At 34.2% G+C, this 16,310-nt stretch overlaps 2 protein-coding genes and 3 non-coding genes across 12 annotated transcripts in view; 2 read left to right on the forward strand and 3 right to left on the reverse strand.

Moving 5' to 3' along the window:
- Nucleotides 1–1,199: 1,199 nt before the first annotated feature.
- On the reverse strand, nt 1,200–10,199 carry LOC105830371 (apoptotic protease-activating factor 1). Of its 7 annotated transcripts, none has more exons than XM_028193773.2 (14): nt 10,060–10,199; nt 8,595–8,841; nt 7,859–7,875; nt 7,048–7,142; nt 6,644–6,955; nt 6,322–6,557; nt 6,121–6,250; nt 4,941–6,038; nt 4,397–4,446; nt 3,832–4,315; nt 3,676–3,746; nt 3,043–3,367; nt 2,210–2,641; nt 1,201–2,134 (listed from the first exon to the last, which is right to left on the reverse strand). In XM_028193773.2, exons 2-14 carry the CDS (start codon nt 8,780–8,782, stop codon nt 1,583–1,585), a joined length of 3,990 nt encoding a protein of 1,329 aa, XP_028049574.2. In that variant the 5' UTR covers nt 8,783–8,841; nt 10,060–10,199; the 3' UTR covers nt 1,201–1,582. The 7 variants fall into 7 exon arrangements, with proteins under 7 accessions (XP_012525107.1, XP_036149291.1, XP_036149292.1 ...); XM_012669650.3 differs by having other exon boundaries at nt 7,048–7,176; nt 7,859–8,042; XM_036293396.1 differs by having other exon boundaries at nt 7,048–7,185; nt 7,859–8,042; nt 8,595–8,843; nt 10,060–10,153.
- An 860-nt stretch (nt 10,200–11,059) lies between these two features.
- Nucleotides 11,060–11,131, forward strand: Trnae-cuc. Its single transcript has one exon. It is a non-coding gene; the product is annotated as a tRNA-Glu (tRNA).
- Nucleotides 11,132–11,270: 139 nt separating this feature from the next.
- Trnag-ucc lies at nt 11,271–11,342 on the reverse strand. Its single transcript has one exon. It is a non-coding gene; the product is annotated as a tRNA-Gly (tRNA).
- Nucleotides 11,343–11,619: 277 nt separating this feature from the next.
- Trnag-ucc lies at nt 11,620–11,691 on the reverse strand. The gene has a single exon. It is a non-coding gene; the product is annotated as a tRNA-Gly (tRNA).
- A 3,101-nt stretch (nt 11,692–14,792) lies between these two features.
- The window catches only part of LOC114255312, a 285,016-nt gene continuing 283,498 nt past the window's right edge, over nt 14,793–16,310 (forward strand). The window contains exon 1 of one of the 2 annotated variants that reach the window (XM_036293403.1): nt 14,793–14,891. In XM_036293403.1, the coding sequence (XP_036149296.1) occupies nt 14,836–14,891 (56 nt within the window). In that variant the 5' untranslated portion in view covers nt 14,793–14,835. The remainder of the gene's footprint in view (nt 14,892–16,310) is intronic. The other variant, XR_004964951.1, reaches the window with a different exon arrangement.

The raw sequence follows: 16,310 nt of genomic DNA on the forward strand, positions 1-16,310 counted from the left end.
AGTTACAGAATTGCGATAATTTTGATTATATATAGGAAAAAAGCAAATTAATGTAATATGTAATGTAATATAACATATACATCGAAATAAATTTTTCTATTTTTGACATTTTATAATTTTTTTGAAGGAAATTTATTTAAATATTATCTCTGCATGATATCATGCATGAAAACTTAAAATAATAATTATTTGATCGATATCAATATATACAAAAATAATTCAAATTTCTCTTAAAATTAGTAATTGTTTTCTTCCAACAATCATTAAACAATAATGAAAAGTATATATGTAAATAATCTATATACACAAAATTATTGCAATTTCAAAAAATGCACTAACAATCACAATACTTGCTTAAATTGTTAAACTAATATTTTCTATGTTATATAGATCCAGTAGAAAATGCTACAGCATTTATAAATGTTCAGTTAAATGCAAGAGTACAGAAATGCGTTTGTATATTTTTGGCAGCTTAAAAAATATATATTATATAATTACAGATGGCACAAATACATACAGTCTGTTATACAAGAATACATGTTCGTTTTTATTAATTATTGCCTAATATTTCTCTGTATCTTTAGTAATGATTTCAATAATTTTAATGATTTCACATACAATCACATGTTAAGAGAATCGTAAATTAATAAAATTATTGACATTGTAAAATTCTCTGAATTTGGGCTTTATAAAATTGAAAACTTTTTTACATGTTTAAAATACAAACTAAATCGAGATATTCAAGTTTAAGAATAAAAAAATAAAATTATCTATATGTATAATTTTTTAATTTCTAATCTTAATCCCTCGATCTATATTCTTGTATGCTTTAAACATGTAAAATTGTTCAATTCTATAAATTATTTGGAGAATTTTCTACCTTATATTGGCGATAATTCAAATTAAGATTCTCTTAATATTTTATATTAAATGATAGTACATTTAATAATTTTTCAAATCATGAGAAGTTTCGAGAATTTTAAAAACTTAAGAGAATATGAGTAATTGATCATACAATCTTGCACGACAAACTGTAAATGTACAAAAAAGCTATTTTTTATATAATATACTATAACAGTATCTTTGTCATGTATATATGTATGTATATATATATATATATATATATATATATATATATATATATAGTAAAAAATTTTACTTTAAAAATTGTACAAAAAATGTATGTAAAAATTTGTTTTACATAAGTAATAAATTGGAGTTAACTTTTTGTTAAATGCAAGTGGCAGTAAAGGACATTACTATAAATAGATATATACTTTTCATCAACTTCAGTTTGAGCACATGTGTGGCAATATAAAACATGTCTCCTAATATATATATATATATATGATCATTAAGATGACACATTAATTTGTGCCCTTTAATTCAATCTATATCATTGTATATTTGTATATCAAGCCTACAATTTTCTATCAATAGAAATGAGGCATACATGTAGAGACGAACTATGTATTGACATATTTCTATTCAAACTATGTATTAACATATAGTTTCGTCTTTTAATTTTCTACGATATATCCATCTATATTGCAATGCAATATAGCAATAATTAATTTTATAATCAGTCTATACTCGAGATAGAACTAGTATAATCAATCAGTTTAAATGTATTGACAGATCCGTACATGTCAACCGTAACAAATTTAGTGAAATCTGGAGAAATACATACTTTTGGATTACGGCTTGGTGGTAATTCGACAACCGCTAGTAATTCTGGTACTTCGGGATTTTTGCCTATTTTATTTTTCCAATATTCAGTTGTACTGTTAACGATATTCGTAATGCTGGCACTCGATGTTTTATCGTTTTGTAAATTCGATACACCGACATCTATGCTTCGACTGTTTGACATTTGTGGATCGAAAAATGTATTCGTACTGAACGAAGGAGTACTTATACTGCGGGTAATGCCCATTCGACTTCTTCGTATAATCTTTAGGTTTCTTCTCGTGTTGTTTTTTGCTAGAGCAACATTCCACCAAACTATTTCATCGCTTGTCAATGACAATAAAATTGGAATATCTATGTTAACTGGAGCCCAACTCAATTGCGTAATGGAATTAGCGTGGAAAGATAACAGATTGATCTCAGATTGCTTCTGTATGTCGATAATCTAAAAACGAAAAGCAAACGATATCAAATTCGTGCTACACAAATTAATTGATCATAACCTCAAAAACAAGCTTACAGAAATTTGTCCCGATTCAAAACCAACGGCGATATATCGTTCATTTTTTGAAATATCACAACAAGTCGTTTTCTGTGCAAAAATATGCGTAAAACATGGCCGTTCATCAATTTCTATACACGTCGACGATGCCGCTGTGTCATCATAGTTAATGTATAATAATGTTAAACGACACGATTCATTCAAAATTGCTAAGTAAGTTTGATTGTAGCTTAAACAACTGAATGAAATGTGTGAAAGCGGATTAAGTAGATTTACTTGGCTTATTAGTTGCCAAGGCACATTATGCATATGCCATATTGTTATCGTGCCATTCTGCGTTATTGCTACGGCATGATTGCCGTTTATTATATGAACATCATTAATGGCTTCTGTTTTAGTATCGATTCCAAATACTTTTGTATCAGTTCCTGATTTAAAGTGTTGCCATATCTGTGACATATTAATCAAAACGTTAATGAAATTATTTAGTATTACAAAATTGAGTATATAATTTTCGAGCTGATTTAAGTCAGTGATGAAGCACTTGTTTCAAGCGAAATACTACAGTTTAATTCTCGTCCCCGTCACCTCGCTTAAGAAATAAATGGTAGAATATTGTTTCATTATAAAAAAAATTCCATGATAATGGATAATTGGATAAATAGACCATCTCTAAATCTTTTATAGTTATGGTTTTACAATTATAATTTACAACTAAAATTATAAATTTTATAATTAAAATTATAAATAAAGCAAAATGCGTTTATAGTTATATATAGTTATGTCTATATAGTTATATAAACAGGGAAAAAAGATAAACTAATAAAAATTATATAAATTGACATACATACCTTCAAGTTATTGTCTTTCAATCTGCATAATACCATGTTACAATTATATAAATTGATAGTTTTTACAAACTGGATTGGCTCATCTAACATTCCGCTGAGCTCGATTATTCCAGTTGTTGTGTCAAACAACTCAATTCTTTGATGGTCCGTAACATATATTGCTTTCTTTCCATCGGCGGACAGCTGCAAATTTAATATCTTTCCTTCTATAAATTGTAATTCTATTATATTTTCTCCATTTGACACTATAATCTTTGAAGAGCTCTCTTTAACTACAATGTCCATTTTGTCGTAAGGCTCAACAACAGCGTCAAATAAACATTTCCTAATTTAAAAAGAAAAATTATTATATGTGTTATATTAGATTTAATTACGTTATATAATTAGATAATGTTATATGATTAGATTTAATTAAAACGTTAAAAAATAACATATCGATATATAAAGAGAATATAAATAATGGATATGCAAATCAAAGTTCTTTGACACCGAATCAAAAAATTTCATTTTTTTTCGAATTTGACAAAATTTTATCCAAAATAAATCGAATCATTGATACAAATCAAATCTTACGTGATTCGATTCGTATTCGTATAGTTAACAAATCTCTAATAAATAATCATTATTATTTACCTTGGTAAATCATCTGATTCCTGTACTGGGAGTTCCCATCTGTATAACATCCTATTTCCATTTCCACATATCTGGAAAAAAAATTTATTACATTTTAAAGATAATTATAAATTTCGTTAAATATAAAATTAATAAAATATTATATATAATACATACAATGTGGTAACCTTCGTCTCTCAACCAGTAAGAATCCAAAGATAAGACACGACTTTTATAAGTTGCAATTGGTTGATATCCAGAATAGGTATTCCATACATTTATAAAACCCGCAGAATCAGCCAATATTATGTATTCACCATCGTATGTAATAGTTGCGCATACATAAGTCACTGCATCATTATCGACGTACCCTTTCGTCTGCTTGTTGAAACTATGCACACAATCTTCACCCCACCACCATTTTACGTACATGGCTTCCTTCTTAGTAATCACCATCAACGAATTGTCACGCTTGGGTATATGATGAAAAAAGATGACTTCTTCAGCTGCAGATTTTAACTGCAGATTATAACAAGCGAGATAGCGATAAGTAGTATAGTCATTCCCACAATTCGAGTACAAAACAAAAGCACCCTTTAACTCGTCCATTATATGTAGTAAAGAAGCATTCGCCGTAAAAGCTATTTTCGGTATGTACTGACTGTAACAAACACGTGCTGTGTTATCATACATGATATGCTTATCAATAACAATTTTCGTATATACATATAATGATACTTACTATTTAGAGTCCCTCAAAGTAAACACTATTTTTCCATATCGGTCCCATATCTTAAAAAGAATTTATAAGAAACTTGAACAAATAATCATACGAATAACATATCATATATTACATATATTATATTCAAATCTTAATTAGTCAATAATATTAATGAAGAATATTTCGAGAAAGGGAACGAGATTATCATTTAAAAAAAACATACAAAACGTTAAAAATGTAGCGATTGTAGCGCAATAGATTGTGGGTCTACTCTCCATATCAAAGATCCATGTTCAAATCCTATCTATCAGATACATCTAAGTTGTATTCGATCGTTATCTTTCGAAAAGCAAGGACAATAAATCACAAAAAGTATCTTGTCACATCATGTATCTTGTCTTTCTACTAATTAAGCCATTAAACTGACATTAATACTGTTCCGTATATCTAATTGTAAAAACGCACATCAAAAAATTACATTAAGATGATTAAGAGATCACCATCTTCTGACAAGAAGCTGTGGATTGCAGAAAAAGAGAAAACAAAACATTAAAATATTAAATACCTGAATCGTTGCTTTGTCAGTGCATGCAGCAATGTATTGGTCTTCGTGACCAAATGCCATGTCCTTTATAATTTCATTTTCCACCCAGAATTTTGTTAAGCTATCATCCTGACCATCCAAGTTTGTAAAAAAGAAAGAGTGTGAATTCTGTTTCAGCCGTGGGCTCCCAACGTGCATATCCCAAGGCTGATCACATATTTCATTGTTCTCATTTATGGTCAGAGAGAATAACTTCAGTATACCATCACTGCTTAACGATAAGAAATAATCACCAGCCGCAGACACAATAATTTTTTTTATAGAATATCCTTCTCTGTGACCATTGAAGATTTTTTGATGCTTGTTTTTAGAGTCCCACAGAATTACTTTACCCGTTGTACTCCCAGTCAAGATTAAGTCAGGATCATCTGTGAAAGATGATGTGCAAATATCCGTTGATATTTCCTCAGTCAACGGCATATTGGCATATTGGAAACTTTTCTTATGAGATAAATACAAATGTTCTCGTTTTGTTACGGCTAGATTTTTTGCAGTTTGCGTAATGTAGCCCTCATGTGGATAATCCATTGCGATTTGAATGATATCTAAACATTTTTTATGTTTATGTTCTACTATAATCCTTGCTTGCTCTTGAAGAAATCTTTCTATATCAGAGATCTTCTTCACATAAGCGTCTGTATAGTCTAATGTAATGTATTTTCTATATTTTCTCAAATCTAGCAATACATCATTCACGCTCGCATGTATTAATTTAGCTTGAATGAAGTCAAAATTTAAGTAAAGTTGCGGAAATTCCTCGAACATTTGTGCTTGCTCCAAATGATAACCGATATATGAGTAAATATAATTATCATCTGGCAATTTTGAAAAATCATTATTACAATATTTGCGGTATTTTTTAATAATAGACTTGTGCATTTGTATCAATTCATCGGGAGTTCGTTTGTTTCTAAGATGGGATAGTAGCAAATCATGTACACCATAGATATAAGTTTTTAAATCCTTGTTCCACTTTTTGGCTGCAAGTGATTTATGGCACAAATCCAACATCAATTCCTCAACTTGAAATATGTTTTGTTCCCAAAAAATTTCTAAAATCTAAAACATTGTAAATATAACATAAAATCAAAGATATACGTAAAAGATTATGCGTCTTGAGAATAAATTTAATAATACGTACCTTCGGAGTTATGTTAACATCTTCACAAAAAACAGCTAAGCTCTCGTAATGTTTTCTCAAGTTTGGTTGTAGTTGTTCAATACATATATCAAAAATAGTTTCTTGTTTCTCTAGAAACTCTCTCATTACTCTGTAATACATGATACCGTAATAACTACGTAATTTTAATAATCAATACATTATTTACAATAACATTCATACTTGTTTGTTGCATCTTTCTTCCTCAAAGATTTCAAGTAGTATCTCCATCTATCAGGCTGTATACTCATGTCGAATTTAAATTCTTCAAACTGTGCAGCAAACATAGCTATTAATAACGGCATTCCTTTACATTCTTCATGTATTCTTTTTGCTTCTGTAGGCAATTCGTTTATATTCACTTCCAATACTTTGGCAAATAAACCTAATGTCTCAGTTTCTGTAAATCCATCATTCATCTAAAAATAACATATTTTTTATTACAATAGTATAATAAACATATATTTCAATACACAATAATTATAAACATAATAAAAAATATTACTTGTATTATTATAGGTTTTCTGTTATGCACAACATCAATGTCAGCAGTAAGAACTAAAGTTTTACATTTGAAGTCAAAAGTGTTAATAATCTTTTTATCATAAACGTCATCTAGAATCATTAAAGCGTTGCAGTTATCTTGTTTATTAAAATAATGTTTCAAATATTGAATTAGATTATCTTTTCCCAATGGAGTGAACGATTCTGGTTGGATTTCTAAATTTCTTACATTGTAATAGAGTGCGTTTAATTGAATTAATATTTCTTCATCAATTGAACGATCACATGTAAATTTAATCCAGTAGATCTGATTCTAAAATTAAAAAATGTTTTTATGTAAAAATATAATATATCAATATTATATATTATACGCGTCTATAACATAATTAATAAAAAATATCATACAGAAAATAAATCTTTCACTAATTTTGCATCCTTGAGAGTACTGGCAACTAGACACGATTTTCCAAATCCTTTCATGCCATGTAGTGCAATGTATCCTGCAGGGGTTAATTGTTGTAAAGCTATCTTTAACTGGTCAACCTGCAAATGCATTACATGTATAACAAATAATTTTTATTTTATATAACAAAATATTTTATTATATTTATATCATTTATTGTAAATATGGTGCAATACAATGGCGAATTTTAACACTTTACAGTCACTAGACAATGTGATATTTGTGGATTGTTAATATTTGGACTCTAAATGCACGTCTAGAAGGCCTAATGGAAAATCCACCACTAGTGCATGTATGCCCGTACACAAAAATATATGTAAGTATATAATGAAAAACAGTGACAAAATATATGTAAACTTACACAATATATGTTTCCATACGTATGCATAAAGAGAAACAGTAAACTATATAAGAATTAAATTGTCTATTATAATGAATTATATCTAATTTTTACTTGTTATTGGATAGTATAACTAACATTGAATTAAATATTAAATTTTTTTAAAGTTTTAAATTTTTTATGAAAACTTTTATTATATATTTATTTAAAAAATATTATTAAAGATTACATCAAATTTTTATAGCAATCTACATTGTAATAAAAAATAAATATTGTAGAAATGAATGTCAGATAATCGATACCTTATAGTTCATAACTTTATCTTATCATTGGGGTATAACCACAATCGACAGATAAAATTGGAATGACTCATCTATCTTAATATCATACGAGTATATTATAATGTAGAATACCTTTTCTTCTCTGGTAACTGTCAATGGAGAAAGAGGTGGAATGTTAGGAGGCCCAGCATAATAATCTATTTCTCCATTGGTTTCTATTTCATAATTGCCTAACAATATATCTATTTCATCACTAAGCCATTCATAATGATGTTTTAACGATTGATGAAAGACATCAAAAGCACTTGGACCACATCTTAAAAATGTTAACACAAACACTTAATGAAATAAGATTACCGTGCAAGCTGCAGTGTTAAATAAAAATGCAATAAACAAAAATGACTTGTGACAAATAATTTAAAAGTTTCCTACAAAAATTAAACAGATCCAAGCACTAAATTTTTAGGGGAAAATATTTTTAAACTGTTCAATTTGTAAAATACGATAACTTTTCTCCGAATATGTAGTAAGTATAAGAATAAAGCTTCAGGGTTTAATTAGTAATTTGAATTAAAATAAAATTAAAAATCTCCGAACTTGTTTTATTCTTGCAAAAATTTTATATTTATTATATATTTATATTTATATTTCTTGTTTTCGGTTTGATTTTTAATGGAACAAATTTATTTATGATGTGACTGCTGTTGAAGATTGATTTAACCGATTTTTAAAAATAAATTTGTTCAACTTTTGTAGAAAGTTCTTTAACTGCCATTATTATTAGTAAGTGCGATAACATTAAAGTAAAAAAATGTGAAATCTATATGAATATATGCAATGTAACATAAAAATAAATAAATATACATACCGTGGTAGGATATCTAACAAATTGGCTGCTCTGGCTTCTTTAGTCTCTCCCATGTAAACAAATTTTATATCTTCTTCTTTTAAGATATATTCATCTCTTAAAGGTCGTAAAACATCGTTATCTATGTCCAAATCATCAATTATATTCTTCCTCAAACGCTTAAGAATTTCTCTATGTGATTTCTCCATTTTTAAATTTGCAATGCAAGATCTCTTAAATAAAAGTTCCTACAAAATTCAGTGCAGTTCTGAAATGAATAACCTATTGTTTTAATCAATTTCATGAGGTAATTTCAGCATTGAAAAATAAAATCATAACATCTTATAATCACAAGATGATGTAAATTAATTTTTTAAAACTAGAGAAATCAGTATCACTAAAATAGAAGAATAAAGTAATATGTTTTAATTTAATATATCTTTTACATATTTTATTAATATTATTTTTTGTTACTAAAGTGTACAGAATTTACTTCAGCAACAATAACAATGCTATCTAAAACTTGTCTGATCAATAATCAATAACAGTTCAATGTTTAGACAAACATTTACATCGCAAACTAAAGTTATAGGTTATGTAATTTAGCCTAATTTATAGGAAAACGCATCACTACCACTTCATCTATCGTGTTTAAAAAACAAAATATTTATGCGTAAATATAATACTGTAATACGACTTTGTCACTTCAATCACTGATAAAACTTTTATCTTTCTTCCTTTGTCGTTGCGCGTTAAAAAAGACAATCGGAAAAAGGAAATAATCAGAGATTCAGAATAAATTGAAAATAAATAAACAAATGTTTGTCTCTGTAAAAAAATTAAAAATTTATTGGAAATGAGAAAATTGATAACATTTATGCTTTTGTTTCTATGCGCATCTTGCGTCATACTTTTTCTTCTAAAAAAAATAAAAGTAAACTTGGATATTTTGTTTATAATTTCCTTTATTAACTTAAATTACTCTAAATTATTCTATTTTTTATCGAAAGTTGCAGTATTTGTTTATGTGTTAATAACTACCGTCGAGAGGAATTCAACGATGTTGAAAGAATATAAATTAAACCTGAAAGTATAAATATGTCATTAATTTTTCGCTTCTCTCTTCCTTTTTATTTATTTTGTTATGATCTTCAATACATTTTGTAAAACAGAAATAGTATCAAGATTCGAGAAAAAAATCCCGAAAAATTCCGTCAACATCGTAATTATCTCGAATAATATCACGAATATCGCGAACGTAGAAGAGTCAATGATCTCGAAAATATCTCCATCGGCGATGGAAGGACGCGTAACGGATTCTTTTTTGACTTTACTGTGAATGAAAAAAAAAAGTTTCTCTTCAACAACTCCGTACATGAGTCATGTTCTTCAAAACAACTTTTTTTTTCTCCTGTTCTCCCTTTTTAAATATTATTTTTGTATATTTGTATTTGAGACGCAATACTGTACTCGATTCTCATCTTACCTCTTTTTTTTCCCCCACGTGGTTCCTTCTAAATCGCCATTTTAGTTTTTTTTGGAAGAGGAGGAGTTGTGATCCTTTTCGACTTCTTCAGAGAACAATGTCAGTGTCCACTTGTTTCTTCCTGACCATGCTTCTTTCCTCAAACGGACGCTGCTGCTTTTGCGTTTCCCCCGTTGAGCCGTCTGCTTCGTTAATTACTTCGACGTAGTAACTGATCTTTTATGAGACGCGTTCTTTGTTTCGAAAACTCTGACTACGTGCCGCGGAAACAATGCTATCCACACACTCGCACGGTTGACAAGCGACTGAGGAAGGAACAGGTACTTGCGAGTTGAAACGCGACGTTGCCGATGTTCAACACCACTATTGCCATATCTCACGAGAATGTTTGCACGTACGATACATGATGCGCGTGACCACTGTCCTCCCGCCGTCTATCGTTTCCGGAGGGAAACAATGTGACACAAAGGCGCGTAATGACCGCGACATTGCCGTTAGAAAGTTTCCAAGGGCGGGTAGACGCATGCACGATTCTGCCCGTCTAATTTTCAAAACGGCGGTCATGCGTCTCGCACACGTAACAATAGCGTACCTTCGAGACGCTGAAAGCTACGATTCGCCCAGTCACAACAACATGGCGGGGTTGATGGGAGAGAACGCGCCAGTGCTGCGCCCTGCTACCGTGGATACTTGGGACAACGAATTAATCAAATATTGGGAATAAGAAAAACAAGAATAGCAGGGAGATAATTCATCGGAAATATCTCGATGACTCAAATATATCGTATATTTAAATTATGTGACTTGTTATGTAAATAGTTATTAATAAATCAATTTATTTATAAATATTATATAAATAATAATTCTACCATCATTTATTGAAATTTATTGAACCTGAAATAATACTATTGCAATTTGTTTATATTTTCTTATATGTATATACATACAATATTTGAGATACTTATACTTAAATAGTACATTGGAAAATCTGAAATCAAAATCCGGTATGGTCTAGTGGCTAGGATACCTGGCTCTCACCCAGGAGGCTCGGGTTCGATTCCCGGTACCGGAAAATTTTTTTTCTTTTCTCTTTAATACTATATTTTCTTTATATTTTTATGTATAATTATAAATAAATTTTTTAACACAATGTGATTCATAAATTGTATTATAGAATAAAAAAAAATTAATAGGACTGCCAAAAAATAACCTGCGATGGCCGGGAATCGAACCCGGATCAACTGCTTGGAAGGCAACTATGCTGACCATTACACCACCATCGCAGATGTGAATAAGTGTGTTAAGTATTGATGTAAGGTTATTTAATTCAATATGGCAGAGAAATAAACTGAATTAAAAAAGTACATTTGTGGTTTTCAAAAATCCCAATTGATATTGCTCGAAGAGAAAAATATTATGATGATTGCTGCATCGCAGTAAAAAAAATTATCATGTGTTTCAACAATATGCATATAGCAATTACGACAATCGATGTACACTTTATATTCTCTCTGTGATGCATATAAAAATTTATAAAAAATAAAAATAAAAAATAAACCCTGCGATGGCCGGGAATCGAACCCGGATCAACTGCTTGGAAGGCAACTATGCTAACCATTACACCACCATCGCAGATGGAAAGCAACTCTGTACACGAGTACACGAGGAAAGGCACTCATACATATCCTTTCTCTTTGATATATGTAATACAATATAATTAATAATTTGTCCTCTGCAGCTTAAATTTGTATACTCTTCATCTCTCTTTTTTCTCCTCAACATCTAATTATATACTTATTTTATTTTAAGTGGTAACAATACAACGTAGTACAATTTAGAAGGAGCAGATCATCAAATATGATACAATTGTAGTTATTAGCAAACAGTATAAAATTGGGTTTTATTCTTTGGGCTACTATCGATTTAATATAATTACTTATCAGAAGAACAGAAATAGTCGCTTATCGCAACTCCATTATCTAACATGTAATTTTCGAATGTATATCGATCACATTATCAAATATAGTTCTTGTATTACTTTAAATAAATCATAAAGGCAAGCAATGAAATCGCACGTTACATTAGTGAACAGGAAAGAAAAACGCTTCTTTTTTTTTAATCCAATTATTTTCATATACATTAAAAAAAAATATATTTTTTTTTAATGTTATATAACTGTTCGTCTATTATAATTAAAATCCAATCTGCATCGCTTTCAAACTTAATACGCTTATAATTTCAGACGATACATAAATTTCATATATCTGTATATAATAATTGCCGTGCAAAGTCCATATCAATCATCGCGCCACTCAGTCTGCGGCAATTTAATCGACGCTCAGTCATACGGATACGGAATTCCTATTTTTTCGTACGCGATATAACCACTGAATTGCGGGTAACGAACACACGCGACGCATTGTTTTCCGCTCTCCAATTAAGCAGCATTACCGGTCCAAAATGATGCGCTCGCCAATTAAGCAGCATTATCCGAAACGAACGGGGCTGCCACAAAGCCGCCAGTCAAACTGCACCTTTATCGGCGAATATTAAAAAATTTTAGACGCAATAAACTCGGATATATTGTGCACTCTCGAGCGTATCCTCATGCGCCTCTAAAGTGGTTTGTATAGCAAAGTGATTAAAGCTCGCCTTGGCATTGACGTTTGTCATTTGCGAGGACGGGATCAGATAAATAAATCCGACAATAAAATCCTTATCGCTCGCTCGAACGGAAGTTTTCCCAGGGAATGAGATACACGCTTCGTAAAGTGATACGAAGGCCGATGCCGCAGTTGCGAGTCGCTGAAGAGTTAGAGCAAATGCAATCATAGGCAAAGGCTATCCTCATGCTTATTTGCCCTGATATGTGTTCCGATGGCGGAAATTGCGAACGATATTAGAATGCGAGAACGAACCGCCGCGTGATTAGCGCGGTCAGTTATTTGCACCGACACGGCGGAGGTACACATCCGAAATTCTCTCGGCGCGAGACACACAACGCAAATTCGATTATGTTAGAAACAGCATTTGGCGCTCGGCCCGCATTAGCCGCGCTCCGGTTGCTTGCTTGATTAATTTGCCATGGATTTAATATCGCGAACAACCACGCCAGCGAAAGATTTATGCCTGATGTATCTCATAATTCCTCGGCACAGCAAAATTACTCACTTCTGTCTTAAATATTGTTATAAATTTTTCACAAATAATGAACCGGTAAAATAGAGTAAAGCAGGAATTTGCGTATTTATAATTGAGTTTCTGCCGATTTTGAGCACGCAAGTCTTATTTTCTTGACGCGATTGATTCTTATTTTCAGAAAAAAAATTGATCGCGAATCCGAGGAACTGATGTCCATTTGTCTTTTGGAATAAAAAAATATTCGATTATTTTGGGTTTGAAAACAATCTATTAAATTCGTTATACAAAATCACGCGTAGATCGTAAGTGTTACAAAAGCGCCTGTTTTGCTCGGAAAAAGTAGACATAATTTCGTTTAGTCTTGGGACGAGCAATCCAGTGATTACAATTGCGTCCTATAACAAGAATATATGAAAAATATAGTATTTCGGGGAAATGTGTGCCGTCGCATTTATTCCCGACAGATCGTCAACGTCGTACATAGTGCGACACGTCATCATTCTGGCGTTAAAGGTACAGAGTATCTTAGACGAAAGCGTCATGTTTATCAGAGGAAAGAGTCGGCCGTGAACATGCACGAATATGTTCGAGATGGCTTTCCCCCTCTCCTCCCCGCGGCCCGCCACTGGCGCCGTGGAAACTCGCGTGGGGTCGGCTACGCTCGAGTTCCTTCCCGAAAAATCTCGAAATCGTCGAAATCGCAAAGGTGGCAGTCCTGCGCGACAATCGCACGCAATTGGCCGGTGCGGAAACGTCACACATTCGTCACGGGGCTTCGTTACTCGAGGGACGGATCTCCAGAAACCGTCGGAAACGTCGACGTTCCGGGAAGCGAAGCGGGTGCGAGGGAGCAAGCTGAAGAACCATAAATCGGGTATTTCAGTCCGGCGAGTGTCCAGCATTCGCATAGTTACGGACCTTGACCTAGATTCAGTCGCGTCACACCGGCCGCACCGGCCGCACGCTCTGAAGTCAGACGCGCGCGTCAAGGTGTCGAATATCGCGATAAAAGACTTATGCAACGGATACCCCGACAATACCCCGATCGGCGTATTCGTGGCTCGTCCCCGTAGAGAGAAACGCGATAACGCGATCCTCGTCGACCGAGGTGCTCTCGGGTCGAATTCTCCAATGGTCACGCGACTCTCCGCGTACTTCAGGGTGCGAGTCGACGCGATCAGTGCGATTTTTATCGTTAAGCGGTTGGCAGGCGTTAGTTCGCCACTTGCTCCCGCGCTTCACCATCGCGCGATCGACTCGTCGCGTCCGATATTCGGTGTTAATCCGCGGATCGGCGAAGCCATCCGTCGAGAACCGAGTGACCAGGAGCAGTGCAAGGATCCTCCGAAACCGCGGTAATCGTCGCGGACGACGGTGGTCGCGTCTCGCGAGCGGCGGGTGAACCGTTGTGCTTTCCGGAATCGCGCGGGAATGGCGCGTCGCGAGTCGTGTGTTTTTCCGACGCGTAGAAAGGTGGAGACGCGCGTTATGGAAACGAAAAGTGCGAGTGTCGAAACCAGGTTGAGACAGACGTGCGACGAGTGCTTGGATGTGTCCCTCCGGATGAAGTAACACGACGGACTCGGCGGATTCCGAGAGGTCATCTACAAGGACGTGGGGCAGCGGGCAGCAGTAATGGCGGCCGAGGGGGAGCAGTTGTTTTGCCGGCCTTCTGACGTCATTGGGAAAAGGTAAGTTGCATCGTATAAAGTAAAGTACATCTCCTTCGATACGAGAATCTCCCGACGGCGACGTGGTTCTCGACTCGGCCTCGAGTCTCTCATTAATTCGAGCTCGCGCCTAACGAACTCGAGCTTCTCGCCGAGCTTGCGGCGGGGAGCTGCCCCCCCCTCCCCCCTCCCGGTTACGTCCTGGCACTTGTACACTTGCAAGTTTCCGCGGTCTCTCCGTGCTAACGGCCTGCTGCTGCCCCTGCCGTTCGCAGGGTCGTTTCCTCGTAGCCGCAATATTAAATCAGCCTTGTTACCCGGGACGTCGGGAGACTTCTCGGTCGAGGAAACTTGCGCCAACTGCGCAACACCGCAGTCCGAAGGAAGATTCGTTACGCTCGTCGTCGTGTTGCCGCTGCTCGCGGAGTGGACAGTGGAATCGCCAATAAAATTAATGCAATTATCCAGCCACAATTTTAACATTTGCGACCGCAATCGGCGAATTCGGTTGGGTGCACCAGTGCGCACTAGTGCGCCCTCGTTTAGTGTTTCGTATTTTGTTGGTTTGTATTCAGAATGGGAAAAACTAAACTGCACTAAGCAAGGGCGAAGTCAGTGCGCACTAGTGCGCACTGGTGCATCCAACCGAATTCGCCATGACTTTGGTCTCAGGTCCACTAGACACGGTAGTCCAGGATCGACACTCCGGGACAGATCCATTTGAAAATCAAAGTATGTCTCTGTATCCTGTTTCTCTCTGCGTAATATGTATTCTTGAGAGCAGCAATTCGAGTACGTGGAAAAGCGTTATCGAGCAAAATCTGCCGATCAAAAACTGATAGGCATTTTAATTGAATGAGGGTATAAATTAACATCACGCACTTGATTTAATCCTTAATGATATTTCGAAAAGGTTCTCGGTACTTCTGGACTTTATTTAATCGTCTCGATTTTAATAGCAGATTTAATAGATTAGATTGTACAGCGCACCGGGAGTAGCAGCTCGATTTCGATTTGTATTCCGCGTAGCGGTGGAAGTTAATGCAAAAAGCTCGCGCGGGAGCGACACAAATGAACAGGAAACCGCATTACCCGGCATGCGGATAAGCGATAAGATAGCGCGTTGATTACGCTCAATCTCGCGATTAATCACTCCGTATTTATCTCCCAAAGAAATCGAAGCGAGTCGGGGAAGGGGGGCGGGAGTGCGCGCGCGGCGCGAAAGCAAATTACGGAAAGTCCGCGAACGGAACAATCGCGATAATATTATTCCGGTGCCCCGGGGGCGGTCGGTCAGATATCGCGGCGCTGTCATCGTTAATAATGAACTAATGACAGGGAATGGCGGTCATTTAAGGCGCTCCCGCGCCTCGCCGAATTACGCTGATAGAAATTGCGCTGATATAAAAGAGCGTTAAGATATCCGCGCCGTTTCGCTCG

This window comes from Monomorium pharaonis, chromosome 10, assembly GCF_013373865.1.
Source record: "Monomorium pharaonis isolate MP-MQ-018 chromosome 10, ASM1337386v2, whole genome shotgun sequence".
Classification (NCBI taxonomy): Eukaryota; Metazoa; Arthropoda; class Insecta; order Hymenoptera; family Formicidae; genus Monomorium; species Monomorium pharaonis.